This window comes from Pleurodeles waltl, chromosome 10, assembly GCF_031143425.1.
Source record: "Pleurodeles waltl isolate 20211129_DDA chromosome 10, aPleWal1.hap1.20221129, whole genome shotgun sequence".
In the NCBI taxonomy this organism is placed as follows: domain Eukaryota; kingdom Metazoa; phylum Chordata; class Amphibia; order Caudata; family Salamandridae; genus Pleurodeles; species Pleurodeles waltl.
The window spans coordinates 770,866,022-770,885,491 of record NC_090449.1 but is presented as its reverse complement, the minus strand read 5'-3'; the positions used below and the strand labels follow the sequence as shown (position 1 = coordinate 770,885,491).

Sequence of the window (19,470 nt, the reverse complement as noted above, 5' to 3'; positions counted from 1 at the left end):
CAAAAATGTAGGTTTTTGGGAAAAATTGGAAGAAAGTGCTGCAGAAGAAAGCATGTGTTTTTTCCCTTTAAATGGCATCAGCAAAGGGTTAGCCGTGCTAATATCACCATCTTCCCAGCTTTCAGGAACAGGCAGACTTGAAAAATATGGTTTTCTCATTCAACACAGTTTTGGTATTTTACTCGGACATACCTCAATTTTACTACTTTTTGTGCTATCAGCCTCCTTCCAGTTTGTGACAGAAATGTGTGAACCCAGTGGTGGAGCCCGGACAGCTAAACATTTCTGAAAAGTAGACAAAATTCTGAATTCAGCTAGGGGTCATTTGGTAGATCCTTCAAGGTTTTCCTATAGAAAGTAACAGTTGAAATAAAGAAATTATGAAATTGAGTTGAAATAAACAGTCATTTCTGTCTGTTTTCTTCTGTAACTTGTTCTAGCTGTTGCAGATTTTTGAAAGCAATATACCAATACGTATGTTGGACCCTTCTGGTTACAGGGCTATTATATAGGGCTTGTAGGTTCATCAAGAACCCACGGTACCCAGAGTCAGTAAATGAGCTGCACCTTGCAATGGGTTTCCAATGTATACCGGGTATACAGCAACTCATTTGGGGAAATATGAAGAGTGAAAAATAGCTATCAAGAAAACCTATGTATTTATGAAATGGGAACAAGATATGGAGTTTAGAAGCAGTGGTTATTTGCACATCTCTGAATTCAGGGGTCCCCATACTAGCATTTGAATTACAGGGCATTTCTCAAAATGACTTATTTCTTACACACTGTCTTACATTTGGAAGGCAAAAATGTAGAGAAAGACAATAACACTTGTTCTTCTATTCTGTATTCCCCCAAGTCTCCTGATAAAAATGGTACCTCACTTGTGTGGGTAGGCATAGTGCCCGCAACAGGAAACACCCCAAAACATAACATGGACACTTCACATTTTTTCAACTGAAAACGGACGTGTTTTTTGCAAAGTGCCTAGCTGTGACTTTTGGGCTGTAGCTCAGCCGGCACTTAGGGAAATCTACCATATCTGTACATTGTTGAAAACTAGACACCAAGGGGAAACCAGGATAGGGTGACTTCTAGAGCTCTCACTGGGTTCCATCACACAGAATCCTTTGCAGACCTCAAAATGTGGCTAAAAACACTTTTTCCTCACATTTCGGTGCTGCAAAGTTCTGGAATCTGAGGGAGCCACAAACTTCCATCCACTCAGCATTCCCTCAGTCGCTTGATAAAAATGGTAACTCACTTGTGGGTAGCCCAAGTGCCTGCAACAGGAAATGCCCAAAACACAACATGGACACATAAATTTTTTTTAATGAAAGCGGATGTGTTTCTTGCAAAGTGCATAGCTGTGGATTTTGGCCTCTAGCTCAGCCGGCACCTAGTGAAACCTAGCAAACTTATACATTTTTGGAAACTAGGCACTTAGGGGAATCCATGATAGGGCGACTTGTGGGGTGTTCACTTGGTTCTGTTACCCAGAATCCTTTAAAAACCTGAATTGGGCTAAAAAAAACTTTTCCCTCAGTTTTCGGTGCTGCAAAGTTCTGGAATCGGAGGGAGGCCACAAACTTCCTTCCACCCAGCATTTCCCCAAGTCTCCCAATAAAAATGGTACTTCACCTGTGTGGCTAGTCCTAGTGCCCATGACAGAGAAGGGCCCAAAACACAACATGGACACATCAAAATTATCTATTACAAAACTACCGGTTTTTGCAAGGGGGGGCACCTGTGTTTTTAGTCCTGGGCTCTGCAGCCATCTAGGGAATCCTACCAAACCCAGACATTTCTGAAAGCTAGACACCCGAGAAAGTCCATGAAGGTATGACTTGTGTGGATCCCCCAGCTTTTTCTTACCCAGAATCCCCAGCAAACCTCAAATTTAGCTAAAAGAAAAATCTAATTTTCCTCACATTTCTGTTTGGGAACACTGCACCAGCACAATTTTCGTACCACCCAGCGTTCCCCTCAGTCTCCCAATAAAAGTAATAACTCACTGTGTAGGTGGGTCAAGAGCCTGTGATAGGGAGCGTCCAAAAACATGTAGAAATTGAGGGGGAACCTAAGCGGGTTCAAAAGGGCAGTTTTTTTTCAAGCCTTTCTGACAAGTGGGGCAGAATTTTTATCGGTATAGATGCGACACTGCTGGGTGGTAGGAATTTTGTGGATTACTGCAGATTCCAGAAGGTTTCATCCTATACCTTTTTGGAAACTAGGCACCTAGAGGAATCAAAAATGTACAAAAATGTAGGGAAAATACATGATTTCAAGCAAAGTTAGAGGTTTGCAAGGCATTGCGGGTAAGCAAATGGTGTGGGGTGTGTGTGAAGCACACCAACCTGGACTCGCCCAGATGTTTAATTTTCAGATTTGTATAGGTCTGGTAGGTTTTTCTAGATGGCAACGTACCAAAGTCCAAAAAGTGCAGCCACCCACCATTCCAAGTGGCACGATATTGGGAGTTAGCCAAGCTCTCTTGGCCAATATGTAAAATCAAAGCCCAAGAGAGTTAAATGTCCTCTTGGTGGCTATTGGGATGAGATGCTTTAGTTTGCAGGGGGGGGGGGCATAACCATGCCCTCAGTGGTTGGCAGCCCCCACACCTCTTTTTTTATTTTTTATTTCCTGGCATACACTGGGATTTCTGTCCCCGTGAGGGGCGGATGGGGAGTAATTACCCCATCTGCCCCCCGGTGGGCAGAACAACTTTCTCCCCATTTATTTAGGGTGGGTATTTAGGGTGGGGGTAAAAAAATCCCTGGTGTCTAGTGGGCTTTCTGTCTCCTTGGGAGCAGATGGGCCTTACAAAAATAAGGCAGAAATTGCCAAAATTAATGCCCCCTGCCCCCCCCCCCCCCAAAAGAGGAGTGACCCTTGCCCAAGGGGCCGGCCCCCCCAAACAAAGCACAACAATCCCTGATGTCTAGTGGATTCTGCCCCCCTTGGGGACAGATGGGCCTAATACAAATAGGCCAATCTGCCCCCAAGGAGGGGGCAGAAATGTCAGAAAATAATATGGCCCCATGGGGAGCGACCCTTGCCTAAGGGGTCACTCCCCTTATGTACAATACATTTTTTTTTTTAAATCCCTGGTGTCTAGTGGTTTCTGATCCCCTTCGGGGCAGATGGGCCTAATAAAAATAGTCCGATCTGCCCCCAAGGGGTAGAAATTGCCCAAAATAATATGGCCCCATGGGGAGCGACCCTTGCCCAAGGGGCTGCTTCCCTTATGTAAAATAAAACATTTTAAAAACCCTGGTGTCTAGTGGTTTCTGCCCCCCTTGGGGGGCGATGGACCTAATAAAAATAGGCCGATCTGCCCCCAAGGGTGGCAGAAAAGCCCAAAATATCTCCCTATGGGGAGCGACCCTTGCTTAACGGGCCACTCCCCTTATGTAAATTAAAATAAAATAAAAAAATCCCTGGTGTCTAGTGGTTTCTGCCCCCCATGGGGGCAGATGGACCTAATAAAAATAGGCCGATCTGGGGGCAGAAAAGACCTAAAGTATAATGCCCCCATGAGGAGCGGTCCTTGCCTAAAGGGCCGCTCTCCTTCTGTCCCATTTCACACAAAAAAACTCCCTGATGTCAAGTGGGCATTCCTGCTGCATGATCGCTATGTGATTGTGCTTCAGGAATGCTCAGACAGACATTGAAGGAAAGGAAAAGCCTTTCCTTTCCTTCAATGCCTCTCTGACCTCCCCCTTTCCCCTTCCCGAGGAAAAACTAATCTGTTTCTCCCAGGGATGTGGTAGAAGCATAGTTTCCAGTGCGTCGAGCGACCTCTGATGACCTCAGTGTGTGGGGCATGCTGACGTCATCAGGGCCCATATTTATACTTTTTGACGCTAAACTGCGCTAACGCAGTTTAGCGTCAAAAAGTTTTGCGCCGGCTAACGCCATTCTGAAGCGCCATGCGGGCGCCGTATTTATTGAATGGCGTTAGCCGGCGCAAGCAGACCGGCGCTGCCTGGTGTGCGTGGAAAAAAACCACGTAGACCAGGCAGCGCCGGCGTTGGGCAAAAATGACGTTAGGGCGTCTTAAAATGGGGCAAGTCAGGTTGAGGCAAAAAAATCGTCTTAACCCGACTTGCGCCATTTTTTAACGACGCCCATCCCCCATCAACATGACTCCTATCATTGTAAAGATAGGAGTCATGCCCCCTTGCCCAATGGCCATGCCCAGGGGACTTCTGTCCCCTGGGCATGGTCATTGGGCATAGTGGCATGTAGGGGGGCACAAATCAGGCCCCCCTATGCCAAAAAAAATTATTAAAAAAAAATAAAAAAATACTTACCTGAACTTACCTGAATGTCCCTGGGGTGGGTCCCTCCAGCCTTGGGTGTCCTCCTGGGGTGGGCAAGGGTGGCAGGGGGGGTCCCTGGGGGCAGGGGAGGGCACTCTGGGCTCATTTTGAGCCCACTTGTCCCTTAACGCCATGCCTGACCCAGGCGTTAAAAAGCGGCGCAAATGCGCCGTTTTTAGCCACGCCCACTCCCGGGCGTCTCTTTTGCCCGGGAGTATAAATACCACGTAAAGGCCTGGGAGTCATTTTTTAGACGGGAACGCCTCCCTTGCATATCATTAACGCAAGGAAGGGGTTCACGCTAAAAAATGACGCACATTCCGGGAACTTTGGCGCTATACGCCTCTAACGCCATAGTATAAATATGGCGTTAGTTGGCGTTAGTTTAGCGTCGAATTTGCGTCTAAAAAAACGACGCAAATTCGGCGCAAACGGAGTATAAATACGGCCCCAGATGTCATGGGGGGAGGGGGTGGCAGAAGAAGAGCTTCCGCTGCCACCCCTGCCAGGGTGTGTGTGGGTGGGTGGCCCACTGGGGGAGCACTAGCTCTCCCCCCATGGGTCAGTGCCAGGACGTAACGGTTACGTCTGTGGCACTGCAGCACTGTGCCACAGGACGTTACTATTATGTCCATGGCACAGAATGGGTTAAGGATTGTTTTTGTGTAGGAAGGTGTGCCTTCCTGCACAAAAACAGTCCTGCCTGCAACACAGGCACCCTTGCACATAGTGTGGCAGCTCACTGGGAGAGTAGGAATGTGGTATAGCTTAGTAAATAAGGTGCACTCCTGCCCTCTCCATTTAATGCAATGCAGCAAGTTGTCTTACTGCATTGCACAGTGTTGATAAATTTGGCTCAAGATCTTGTGGTCATCTTGAAACCGAAAAGGCATTTGACTGATTCAACTTGTCATTTTTCAAACAGGTACTAAGTAAAATATAAGTCGAACTACCCCACAGTATTTGTGAACATCAACACAGATATTAATAAATGGCAACTACTTTTTAAAACCTGGCTAAAACAGAAAGAAAATAAGAGGCACCTACCTGGGCGAAAGGATGGGTGTAGGAATCCTACATTATTAAGGAAAATTCTATGATGGTTGAAACTGACCAGTACTACCCAACATTGAGACAAATTAAAATAGCATTTGACTAGTCCATTCAAGAATCAGAAAATGAGTGGATTCATATAGAAAGAATGGTAAAGGGAAGATCCTGGTGTAACCTGATATCAACAGCCAAAAACATAGACCAGAACACACCAGCTTTTGTCTCAGAAATAGCAAAGATCCTATTCAGCATTTGGGGCATTTCCCTCCCTGTTTACAGCTACATGGGGTAACAGGATATTTCTTACAGTCAAAGATCACAGTTTTAAAGATTGGAAAGGGGGAGAATATAAGACAATTAACAAGCTATTCCATAAAGGGAAATCCTAAGCATTAGAAGAGCATACAAAAGACTTTTCACTGAAGGTTAATGACATTTACCTTTATTCAGTTTATCGTTGAGTTCTAGCTCCTCATATGGCTGAAGACCTGGCGACTTCTGAGAAACTTAACTTATTTTGCCACAAAAGGTCTAATCTCAAATGTATTTAAGAGACTGCCAAGGGCAAACCACATCTCAAACAACACACACTGTGCAAAATAGAGAAACACTTTGTGAGATGTTTCATTTGTGAAGAACACCATGTAGACTACACAATGTTTGCACAGATACATGAACATTGTTGGAACAAGGTGACAACATACATATATGGTAGAATCGCCCAATACTGTCTGCATATTGGAAAGAAATAGTAATATTAAGACAGTGATAGGCTTCCTGCATCCGGAAGATCTGGGAACTCTTTGGGTTAAGGTCAGAGGACATACAGGGTCTTGTGATTAATGACTGAGTGCTAATTATTAAAATGCTTCTGACAACCAAGCAAGAAATAGAAACACATACTAGACTGGCCTATAAGACTTCGACCTATTTTGGCAATGGAATTTTCAATATGGTTCTCTGGAATGACAGAGGCAAATTTAGTGTCATTTGGAAGAGCTTGATAGACTATTCTCAAGCCCAGTCACCACTACTTGCCTAACCTTTAACCTTACACACCTTAAGATGCTATTGGGACTACTGACACACAATATTTATGAGCAATTCAAAATCAGAATAAAGAACGAAGATAATCTGGGCAACCTTTAGAGGTATGCCACAACAAACTAGACAGTAAAATATGCTCACACTGAGTTGTTGAAACCAAGACTGATACTCACCAAAGAAGTTAGAAGACTCTTTTGGGACGTTGGAGATGGGCGAGTTATGCTTTTCAAATTGAGAGATGTTACAATATGTATTATTGGAAGATACTTAAAATGTTTGTACTCTAAATAAGTACTTTAAAGGAAAGCTAATCTTTTGGGCGACTTTTGTTATATAATAGTCCACAGGTAATCAACATTTGCTTCAGCATTTAAATATTGAAAATACTATTCCGCTGGTAAGAAAACAGATTCTAAAAGCTTTTATGTTGTGGTGTAATTAATCATTTGAAAACGTTAAGGTGATAGCCAGAGAAATGTTAATGACAGGGTTAATGAATCAACTTGACTAGCAACATTGAAAGAGTAAATTTTGCAACAAGAGATAGATTCAATTTATAGGTCTGGCCTAGAAACCGCTAATCTACAATGCATTCCGACACAAAGGGGCTTTGGATCATCATTCCTCATGCGCTGGTCTGTTCAACTGTTAATCACAGCTTGCTGCCTCCCGCTACAGCATAGAGCGATGAGTCAGCCCACTTCAGCCATTGGCTCTCTGTCACTGGTAGTGTCAGGAGTTTGCCTGAATACTTGTGCACTTTAATGCCAGAAGTGATAGGTCAATTACTTTACTTTTCTAATGCATTTTTCTTTCTATTCTTAACTCATTTTTTAGCAATCCATTTGTCTTTCAAGTAAACCTTCAAGATTACAGTAATGCAACGATAGTAGTACCTTTGCAACAAGAATCATATTTTCCTGTGATGTACATTAAACCTGAAAAAACAGGTTTCTACATCAGATTGTTAGGAAACACATGTACTGTTCTATTAAAATTATATAAAATGGTTAAAATATTTTTTATGTTGTATTACCATCATACAGACGCCTTATTCAGGTGGCATCTCTTTTCTTTTTCTTGTTATGTTTGTGGTGTTTGCTTGCAATAACATTTTTGAAAAGCTACCATTGCAAGACCTATTGACTTTGCCAGTGTTTGTTTATGGGGTATATGGGGCTAGTTCTTAGCTTCTTACATCTAAAAAATACCTGTCATTGGTATAATGCTGAAATGTACAGCATGCTCATACATTTTAATAAAAGTAAACCACAGAGTACCCTTTGGATATTTAACAGAAAACTGGTAGGCATATTTATCAAATTTTTGTGCAAGGCAGCGAGCCACCTTGCTCTGCTGCGTGAAAGGGAGAGGGCAGGAATGTGTCTTGTTTGACATTATATGGACCATTCCTGTGTTCTCTGCCTGCGCTAGTGCAGTATGTACTGCCTAGCACTAACACAGGCATCCTTGCACCCTGGTGCACTGGTGCCTACACTGTAGGAAGATTGTTTTTAAGCAGGAAGGAATATCATCCAGCACATAAAAAATCTTCAGAGACATTTTTCTCTTCCTGTGTGTGCTCCAGAATTCAGCACGTGTAGAAAGTGGGAAAGAAGAGGCAAAATAAAGTTATTTCTCCTCAATACACCTCCCCGAGGAGGCATAGCGTTTTGACACATTTCCGAGTTTAACACTAATGGTAAATCTGGGAATACACCTGGCTGGATGCGTGGGAACACCCAGGCTCCACCCATGTCACAGCTCCCTCGGCCAGAGTAACATAACGCAGAGACTTGCACTGCCTAACGTTTACCACATTTACCACGCCACGCAGGGCCACGAAAGGTAGCCTTGCTTGGCTTGGTAAATATCATTCTAAGTTTTGTGTCACCGTTGCACCCCCTTGCGTGGTGTAAGGGTGATGCAAACCGATGATAAATACGTGCCCTTATATTTTTTCAGCAATTGTTTCTGACTCTATAGCAGAAATATATTGCGTCGTGAGACAATCATTTTGAATTGTCTTACTTCTTATGAAGCATTTTGCTTTAAATAGAAGTATAATAAAACAACGATTTTGGTAACCACAATAGCTCTACATTTCTATTCAATTGTTCTCTTAGGTAGAATGATATTATCCATCTACACATTTCTTAAGCAAATGAGGGAACAATGATTTGCATAGGAGAGCACTTATGTTTTGTATTCTGAAAATATAACTTCAAAACTTTTGAAAAATACATTTTGATATTGATTAGACAAAGAACAAGTTATTCATGGTATTCCGTATAGTTACTACTTGAGTCAAGTTTTATATTTTACTTTAAATCAATCTTGAACAGATTTCAGTTGCTAGACAAATAGGCATATGTTGCTCACTACAGCCTCCAAGTGGTCGATACCTTTTAGGAAAGTACAATGAAGCGACACAGAGAAATGTAGCAATGCACAGCAAATGTGCATTTAAAATGTAGTATCCGTCTTGAATTACTTAAGTAGTTGTTGTCAGGTCCTTTTAGTTCCCAGGTTGGGCACCCTTGTCCTAGCTTGCTTTCGCGGCTTGTGCCTTTGTTTACTTTTATACATGATTTTATTTATATTTTTAGTGAGTCTGCTTTTATCATTTGCTTTTACATATTTTATCAGCTGCTTCTTCTAGGAAGGCAGAGTTCACGCTGCATATTTAACCAGCCTTGTACTACCTATAATTTGTACTCCTTGTCCAAGGTTGGGACGTACAGGACATGATATGCTAACTTGTATTTGACAACCCAGGAGTCAGCTTCTTTAGAAGAGGCAAAAGCAATACATCAGAGCTGCTGCCCAAATGAGGAATGGGTCATTATACACACTATACATACGACCAAAGGGGGTAGAGGGCGTTCCAGTTATGACCATCCTGGAACGCTTCCCTTCAGACCGACAACTTCACTGACACTGGCGTGGATTTCTCATCCTCCTGAGGAGATTACCATTTGCATCACTGGCAGACCCCTGCTATTCAGTTCAGGTATAGGGTTGGGCCTAATCCCTTGCGTTGGGTCAGGCAGAGGGTTACAACCACTATGCTCTCGGATTTAGACAGTTGGTAAAAACATTTACACTCTCCAGAAACGCACCATGTGGTGGGATTTTTTTATCTTCTTCACTCTTGCTGTCATGTTGATACTGTGCTCCCTTTCATCTGTCTAATTATCGCAGCACATGCTTTTTATACTCAATGCGATCTTGTATTTTCCTTGGTGTGCGTGAGTAACTGAGCGAAAGGGGTATGATCTATTGCCACAACTTCCCTGAGGAGTCAGAGTGTCATGTTGAGGTTGCCCTAATTACCTTTTGCCCCAACAGATTTGGTGATCATAGTGAGGCACTGTGAATTAGCCAGGATTTAGGCTGACAGCTACCAAGCGGCGTGGAGTGCACTCGCTCGCCCACACTTGGTAGTGCTGCTGTCCTAAACATGCAGTCCTGCTACCAAAATGGGAACCATATAACAAAGTTACATGAAGAATCTGATGAAGGCAGCAGGGTTTTTATTTAAGTTTCTAGTTTAACATGTGTATAAGTTCTTTAAGTGGGGGGCATCAGAATTTGTGTAACACAAAAGAATGGCAACACTGAGAAAGCAATAACTGCACATTCCCATAGTCCTCTACATGTAATAATAGCTAAAGGTGCTCATACACTAAAGCACATCGTTGCCATGATGTGCATACCGGAATTCTATAATAGAAGACCAGTGACATAGAACAAGAAAAAAGGATAGCGGAGCACACTGAGTAATGATTCTGTAAACATATCAAAGGCCAATTCTGGCAGAATTTGTGTCCAACAAACTTCAACTGATAGATTAATATAGTGTTACAATATTCCATCTTTTTTTAAACGACTCCTAGTTTTGGTGTATGTGTATTTATATAGCTTGAACCTAGCTAGGAAACAATGGAGCATTTTGGGAGTTGATAAAAGATCATGCAGAAGTGGGGAGATACAAAACTGTTTACACTGACACAGGAGCATTCACAAGCCTTTTGTGAACTTTATTTTATCTCTATTTTAGTGACCTGGAAGGATTTGTTGACGATCTTAAAAAGGACTCTTCCTCTGTAAACAAGGGTGTTACGCTTAAAGATGTTGAGGATGGCGCCTTTAGTCTTCGGCAGATCGGGGAAGCTGTTGCAAACCTGAAAGGTATGTTTGTATTGCTTGAATCATTGTAGACATCTTCTCAATTGAGGTGTGACTTGTGCTCTCAAAAATAGTGAAAATGAAATGCTACCCATCAGGAGCCTATCATGTCCCCACAGGAGTTTTTGTTGCTGTCACCTTGAAGGACGTTTAAAGATTAGGATAAAAATCACCTCTTCGGTGAAATGGGTATTAGGACTGCGCCTGAACTTGGCACCAGCTTGCTCAATTTCTGTCGCAGTTCTCTGGGTGCGTTGTGTATGGTGAGATGGGTGCTGACCCTTTAAGAGGAGTTTTGTAGCCTTCGAGTTTTGTCAGCACAAACATACACCAACAGTAACAGCCTTACATAGTTAATTTAAAGAGACTGCCATAATCGGGTTGGCAGTCACTCACAGATCCTGCGTAACTCAGAGCTGGGGGTCCTTACTGTCTGTCGCTCTAAACAGTAACAACCCTCCCAAATATCCATGCCACCCTCTTATTACCACGCCACAAAGTGCGCAAGGGTGGTCTAGACCTTGTGATGCTGAATGGACCGCTGAGTTAACCTGACCAACATGATGCCCAGCCAGTCCTCGTGAGGCCACTTGGCACATCAGAGAAATGTTGATTAAGGACCATCCTCAAGGCAGAAATTTGGGACTGTCTTTTGAAGTTGCAACATGACTTTAACATCACCTTTATCTATATTGCTGATTGGGGACTGATGGAAGATGGGCTCCTCCAACTTGGACAGCAATCTTTTACCCCAAACTACAACTTGGCCACTGAATCATCTCCAATGATGATGGTAACCACCTGCTGTTTTAGTCAGTACTTTGTCCCAGTATTACGATTATGGGTGGGGGCAGTGAGGGTAATCACAAGTTGATCCCCCTCATAACCCATATGGAATAGGGCTACTCTACCTAATTCTGCACATGGACACACAATTTCAGGCATTTATACCAAAGACAAAGGCCTCCAGGTATAACCTGGAGGTTTTGTCACATTAAAAAAGAAATCAGGATTCTGTCACCAAAAAAAACAGATGTGGTAAAACCATATTCTTGTAATCCTGTTTTAACAAAAGGGGATACATGGCCCCTCAAAACAAGGGCTTTTGTGGCTTTACTCCACGTCCACTGGATACAGCTTTATTGTTTTGAATGTTTCTTTATCTTGTTGGGGGATGCCTTGTTTATTCCGAGAATTGCCTGGTCCCTATACGAAGGATTGCACAGCTCCTTAAATTGGTCAGCATGCAACTGTGGCACCAAGCAGAGCATGTAGTGTCAATCGTTAGACACTTCTCCACTTAGACAGGCAGCCCCAGAAAATGTAAAATCCCTGATGGCACCCTTTTATGACTGTACAATAGTGTGATGAAAGATTGTACTGCTGCAAATGCTGCACTGAGGGGGAGGTGTACCGTTGATAGCAGGTTAGTGATGTGAGATTGACTAATAGAACAGCAACCTTTTACCACTACCTGTACCAGTCCTGCTCTTTGTGTGTGTGATGGAAGTTAGTCTTTCTGCTGCAAATGCTGTAGCTCATGTGAGCGAGATGGAAACATTTTTAGAGTCTGTCAGTATTGTACCCGTTTTGTATACTTAAGGGAAGTTTGTAATTCATCTGCCCATGTTATGCCTAGTTAAGGTACAAGGGAAGCTTGCACTGTTGCTGCCCCTGTTTGATTTCTTTGTGCACTGCTTCTGCTTGTACTGTGCCTTTTCTGTGTGGAAGTACAAGATAAGCGTGTATGCCTGCTGTCCATGCTGTACCTGTTGCGATTGCAAGCTCTGTAGCTGGTTTGTGTGTGTATGGGTAAAATTTGCAGTGATGCTGCCAGTACTGTCTCTGTTATTTTCCATTGAGGAAAATTGTCAGGCTACTAATGACATTGTATATAAAGTTGAAATAAGGAACTCCTGCAATACATCATCTGTTCTTTTCCATCCCTTTTTTCAAAATATCTGTTTCCATAACCCATGCCTAAAACTTCATGGTTTTCCTGGTACCTCAGAACTTACTGGATGTGGCATCACCTCTGGCTCTCATGAGCTTTGAATCGGTCTATCCTGCTTTTGCAAACTCCTCCATTTCTGAGACTTTCCCCACATCTCATATCACTATCACCTAGTCTGCCTGTCATAGTGTGGTGATAGCACTCACTGTGTGCATCTATTGTTATGTGTGTAGTTGTGCAAAACTTCCCCTGAGTGCGTAATTCCCATAGATGCTGTTCCTTCCTCTGTAGGGTGCAGAAGCTCTGTGGCCTGGAGCACCAACCTGCTTTGTTGCTGGTTTCTTCTCTCTCCTGTGATGTGTGCATACAGAGGGCCTTTAAATGGAAAATACTGTTGTGCACCGAGTACTTCAATTTGTTTAATTGAACAGGGTAGTACCATCAATTCTTAGCAAGGATACGGTACTTTTAATGGGAGAGGGGTGACTCTTTTCAGTAGAAAACAGGTAGGATATGGAGTGTTTGCACTTTTATGTTTCAGTTTCAAGTACTGAGAAAACCCAGTGGCTTTCCAGATTTCAAGTATCCTGATGTGTAAATCATTTCTCCCAGCCTCTGAACGTCAAGGAGGCATAGAAAAGGTGGCTAACATTTTCTGAAGCAAAAGACGAGTGTCGTTACTCGCAAGGTGAAATGTGACGCCTCTGCTGAAAGTGCAAGGTCATCTTAAACATTGGAGATCTATGTTCTTTTGAAATGTTGATATTTGAAGGACAAGAGTGGGAGTGAATGGCTAGAAGCAGGATATGTTCCAGCCGAGGAACAGCCAGGGAAAGGTACTGGAGAGAGATGATGAAAGTAAAGTACTACTGACCTGTGTGCAGCCCAAGCTGGCCGAGGACTGTAAATTTTGTGTCAGTAATTTCTCCCAAGCCTGGCTTTGTATCTGCTTCTGATTATAATCATCACCCCCACTGTGCTCAACCACTACTGGTATGAACTTCCAGCCACTCTTGTTTACATAGCCACTTTTCTGAAAGTGCCACACAGTCCTACTGTCCTGCTGCTTGATGACTTGGTCTTCCTTTGGATGACAGGCTAATGTTGAGTTAGCACCACACCAAAATGAATAGACCACCTATACTGTAGTGAACCAAAATCCAAATTTGGTGTCCACAGCCTAATTGACTTCTCTCAGCACTCAAAGCAACCACACTAATGTTTTTACTTGTGGTTTTGGCAGATTGAACAGAGGGCTTGTTTCACTAAAAGTGGATTCAAACTATACAGCAGTGAACAAGTGCTACTTGACATCAACTGAACAAAGAAAGGGTTTTGTTTCTTTGCTATGTAGCAGCATCGTCCAGTACAGTAAAGATATATAATATCCATTAGCATTTATGTGGCTGTAAGGGTTTCTCATAATGCAACAGTGACAGTTGTTTTGGTAAATATAACAGTGGCGGTGGGCTTGATAATATGACTAAGGGTGTGTTACTTTTTCTTATGCTACAAAAGTTTTGAGAATGTAATGGTTTCCAACCAAAGTTTCCAAAATTTCCTAGCTTAAATTCCAGGTTCATCTTCAACCTTCAAGATTTTTTTTGTGGTATTGTAAGACATAATATCAACCACAAAAATATTGTGATACCAAAATATTGTTATAAATTATCCAAAAAAACATAATATTGACTTTCCTTTTGACTTTATTAAACTGCTATACAAAATACAAGAATATCAAGAACAAATATATTGATGATAAACATGTACTAAAACAAACAATATCAGACGTAAAAATATGTGAAGCATTGATAGCACAATACAACAGTACCAAAAATATCCAACAATAAACTATTGCTAGCTAAGACGCCAGATGTACCTAAAATGTGATATTCGACAATATAAATTGAAAACACATATATAACTAAAGACACATAAAAAATATTACTTAGCCTCTTACTAAAAAAAGGTTGCAACTAAATCTTTAATTAATGATATTTAAAATAAAAACAGTTAACAACTAAAACAAATCCTAAATAGGGGACAGCAAAATGTGCCAATCTGCTGCCTGGAACTCACCAACCCATCAGTATAGTACTATTCTAATAGAAATTTGGTCAACTGCACCAAAGACGGTAATAAAACATCTCAATATTACAAAGGTATATTAAAAATATTTTTTTAAAGTAAATTAAAAAATCATATCAAATTAAACTGCTTATCTTATGTCATTTTAATTTAGATGTCCACAATACATCCCAAAATACTAAAAAAGTAAATACCAACTATTAAGACAAAAAAAGCCTGTAAAAGGACAGACAATAAGACCAACAGAAAAGTCAAAACGAAAATGAAAGTACAACATTTAAAAAGTAGAAAAACAGTTTATAACTAGAAATATATACTAAAATGATAGAACCAAATATTTTTGTCTTCACATATGTTGAACCCAAATAACAAAATCAGCAACAAGCATTAGGAAAAAGAAACACTTCAGAGGCTCTACAACTGTAAGGACCAAGAAAAACCTGAAGGTCAACTGTAATTATAAAATGTGTATTTTTCAAATGTAAATAATAACTATAAATATATTTACAATGTTATATAATATATTTTTTCAATATTATTCTAATCCACAGATTACAAAATGGCTCAAACTGCAACATATGTAACATCACAAAAATAAAAAACCATTTTATGTTTTATGGGCAACACGTATAGCAAGGAAAGTAACACTAACAAAAAATACATTGGAAATGTACAAACTATCACTCCAAAGGCTGTTTATGGCAGACTGGCCACAGTAGATTATATTGTACAGAATTGTAAAAGAACACAACCATCCTTCTCAATTTGATAGAGTTGCAAGTTAGAAATGTTACACAAGATCTAAGGGAAGCCAGCGTGAGTTCTACTTCCACTACATGAAATGTACTCAAGTTCATAACGAAGTAGCAGGACAATTATCTGCAATAGCTTACCTCAAAAAGCTAATAAGACCACAAAAACCCCAGAAAAAACATTTTAAGAGACCGAAATCATCTTATATAACAACGAAAATAATGAAAAAATAATCATTATATTATTTTTTCAGCTGCTAACAACCTTTAACCCTGCCCCTAGTCGCAACTTAGATTCATGGAAATATCACAATACTAACATTCCCTTGATTTACACATTAAAACAATTCAGCTTACCAATACTGCTAACAGTAGGTAAACAAAAAAACAACAATTATTCTCAGAAAATTCTGAAAGTCGCACCAATATAAAGGATTCCAGGATGTCCTGGGCAGTAGCAGGGCTATGAGAACAAAAGAGGATGGATTGACATATTCAACTTTAAAGAATTTGAAAATGACGCTTTGGCACTTCTGTGTGTGCTGCATTGTGCAGCACACATAGAAGTGCCATTAATGATTGTTTATGTGCAGGAAGGGGCACCTTCCCGCACATAAACAATCACACCCCTCAACACAGACATCCTTGCACGATGGTGCAAGGATGCCTGCGTTGGCAGCTAAATTTAGCGCCAGCGCAGGGGGGAATGCAGGGGTGCGCCGCATTCCCTTAAATACGGCACATCCCTGCGTTTGCAAAGTGACGCGGCGCTGCCAATTTTGGCGCAGCACCGCGCTGCGCCACTTTTCTTTTAATCTGCCCCTTAGCGTCTGAGCAGAGTTTTGGTCTGTTGTGAATGGCTGGATTTATCGGATGGATCCAGTTTAGGAGGAGAGTGTGAAAGTCAGCCATTTGTTGTTGTGGCACAGTATGAATGGTGTGCCTACAACAGCACAGATTCCATCATATTTGGTGAGAGTGTTATGAAAATGAGAAATAAACCAAGAACAGGCAAGGCAAATACATAATAAAGTAAAACATAAATAGTAAATTAAAAACAATTATGAAATGACAGTTTGGCCTACCAGTCCTGGCATTGAAGCGCACTAATTGCTCTGCAGACATGCGTATGTGATCAGGCAAAGTTGCCATTACTCACAGTTAAAGAGAGCCATTGGTTGAAGTAGTCTGATCCATTGCTCCGTTCCATATGCATTTATCGGTAGAAGCAAAATTTGAATCACAATTTAACAGACCAGTACGTAACGAGAACTGACCTAAAGCCCCTGTATGTATGTATTCATTTTTATTTAGAAAGTTTGAATATCTGAGGCTGGTGAGAAGGTAAATATGTGTTTTGGCAAGACCTAAATACAGGGAATCCTAGTTGAAGGAGCTACCATGGTTAAAGAAGAGTTGACAATGAATTGAAATTGTTTACATAGCTGTTTTGTTCTTGAAAAATAGTGAATACATGCTTGTTTTCTAGCTTCTTACTTGGAAAGTATTTTCTCTAAATAGCGCATTTGTGGTTCAACAACAAACCTAGAGACCAGTTCTTAAGAAACAAAATGCATATTTCACCACAACTTCCTGACCATAATTCACTGAACAAGATTGTCTGGATTTTTCAGGAGCAGATGGTACCTCTTTCGGCTCAAAACCCACAAATGAAAGTGTGGGCTGGAGCTAGAAAGTGGGTTTTTGCATTGGAGGTGTCAGAGGCAATGCAGTGGACATGCACACATCTTGACTTTATGAGGTCTTAGAAAACGTTTGCTGTGCCTTTTCCCACTCTCGCTGCACTTATAAACCTACACCAGGTAGGTGTAAGAATTGCAGTGAGTATGTGAAAATTCCTCAAACATCACCATTTCTACCAAGGGATTTTGCCTACATGGATGAGCAAGTGCACATTTCACCTTATTGTATGTTGGCGGTGACCAGCTTTGCAGACTGTCTGCAAACTTAAGGCTGGGCTTAACAAATGTATGCAAGAGAAGTTAGTTTACGTTCGCCTACAACTTTGGGATTTGTGAGTTAGGATCCATGGGGATATTTAGGGAACTATGGGGGTCATTCTGACCCCGGCGGTCTAAGACCGCCGGGGCCAGGGTCGGCGGGAGCACCGCCGACAGGCCGGCGGTGCCCCGCAGGGCATTCTGACCGCGGCGGTTCGGCCGCGGTCAGAAGAGGCAAACCGGCGGTCTCCCGCCGGTTTACCGCTGCCCTTAGAATCCCCCATGGCGGCGCAGCTTGCTGCGCCGCCATGGGGGATTCTGACACCCCCTACCGCCATCCTGTTCCTGGCGGTTCACCCGCCAGGAACAGGATGGCGGTAGGGGGTGCCGCGGGGCCCCTGGGGGCCCCTGCCGTGCCCATGCCAATGGCATGGGCACGGCAGGGGCCCCCGTAAGAGGGCCCCGCAAAGTATTTCAGTGTCTGCTAAGCAGACACTGAAATACGCGACGGGTGCAACTGCACCCGTCGCACCCCTGCAACTCCGCCGGCTCAATTCTGAGCCGGCGTCCTCGTTGCAGGGGCATTTCTTCTGGGCCGGCGGGCGCTCTTTTGGAGAGCGCCCGCTGGCCCAGAGGAAATGTCTAAATGGCCGCCGCGGTCTTTTGACCGCGGTGCGGTCATTCAGCGGCGGTACCTTGGCGGACGGCCTCCGCCGTCCGCCAGGGTCATAATCAGGCCCTATATCTGTTGGAAGTGCAGGATTTTGTGTGGATTGAGCTCTATCTATGTACCTGTATTAGTGGAAGATAAAACCTTCAAAAACTGCTATGACAAACCAAATGATGTTGAATTGTCTTTCTGCCTACCCTGTTTATATTGTGAACTAGGGAGGGAACCACAGAGTACATGTGTTATAGCACAAAGTGTAATGAATTTGAAAGTTGCTTTTTCCCATCCAATATGGAAGTAGCATTTAAATTATAAATATATCGTACTCCATTAGTGATTGATTTTACAGGCAACAAAAACTGGCATTTACCTGCAACTTCGTTGGTCTTGGTGCAAAAAATGATTCCTCACTCCAGAAGAAAATTGGGCAATTGTATATGCCATGCTTTAAGGCCATTGGTGAAATAAGCAGAAGTATTCTAGCAGTCTCTTGGACGGTCAACTAGCTTTTAACCTCAACATTTTTTAAACAAACTTTATTCTTATTTTCTATCAACAAAAACCAACACCAGCTAATTCCATATCAATTGAAATGATTCATTTTGGAAAAAAGACATAATTTTTTTTAATCTATTATAAAGACTCAGCTCAGGGTCCTCATAAGCAGTACTGGTTTAGGTACAGACCCACACTCACATTTCACTTGTAGAATGCACCCATCTCTTTGCCCTGTATTCAGGACTCCAGAATTCAGCATGTAATAATATTGAATAGTTTATTGTTGATAGGGCCGGGATGTCGCATGAATGATAATATTCAGAAATACTTCAAGCTGGTTATCTCAACGTATTAATAGTGGGAATATTTGTCAAATTTATCACCAAACATCTATAACATAGCCTCCCATTACTCCACCATATCTTCCATTTCAGTTCCGAGGGCCACAGACATCAGGAAGATATCTGAGTTCTTCACATCCTCACTACAGTTCAGTAGAGTAGGTGCTTTTGCTGTCTTCTAGTCTGTTGCAACCTGCGCTCCGCAAGGCACACAGCTAAGTCAGCAAATCTAGCCTCCTTTTTTAAGACTATGGGTGCTCAGGTAGCTATGGTAAGCATAGTTTAGGTTTCAGTGGTATTAGATAGTGTGTGGCTACTTCCAATATAGGGCCTCATGTAGAAGACACTGGTGCATCGTGATAGATGCACCAGTTTTCTTTCTCCGACCTGCGCCCCCTTAACAGTGCAATGGGAGTGCCATATTTACAGTACAGTGCTCTATGGCGCACAGTGTCCACAACTGCATCAGAAATTCTGACGCAGTTGTGGCACTAAACCGTAGCATTGCTGGACCAACGTCAACATTTTGACACTAGTCCAGCAATGCTAGGGGTGGTCCCATTGAAAACAGCACAGTGTCACTTTAATGC

The 19,470-nt window shown here is 42.2% G+C and overlaps 1 protein-coding gene across 12 annotated transcripts in view; it reads left to right on the top strand.

Annotated features, from left to right (window-relative positions):
- Positions 1-19,470, top strand: part of KIAA1217 (KIAA1217 ortholog) — a 1,319,791-nt gene that overhangs the window by 1,192,449 nt on the left and 107,872 nt on the right. For all 12 annotated transcript variants that reach the window (XM_069211370.1, XM_069211371.1, XM_069211380.1 and 9 more), the window contains one exon: positions 10,489-10,619. In XM_069211370.1, the coding sequence (XP_069067471.1) occupies positions 10,489-10,619 (131 nt within the window). The remainder of the gene's footprint in view (positions 1-10,488; positions 10,620-19,470) is intronic.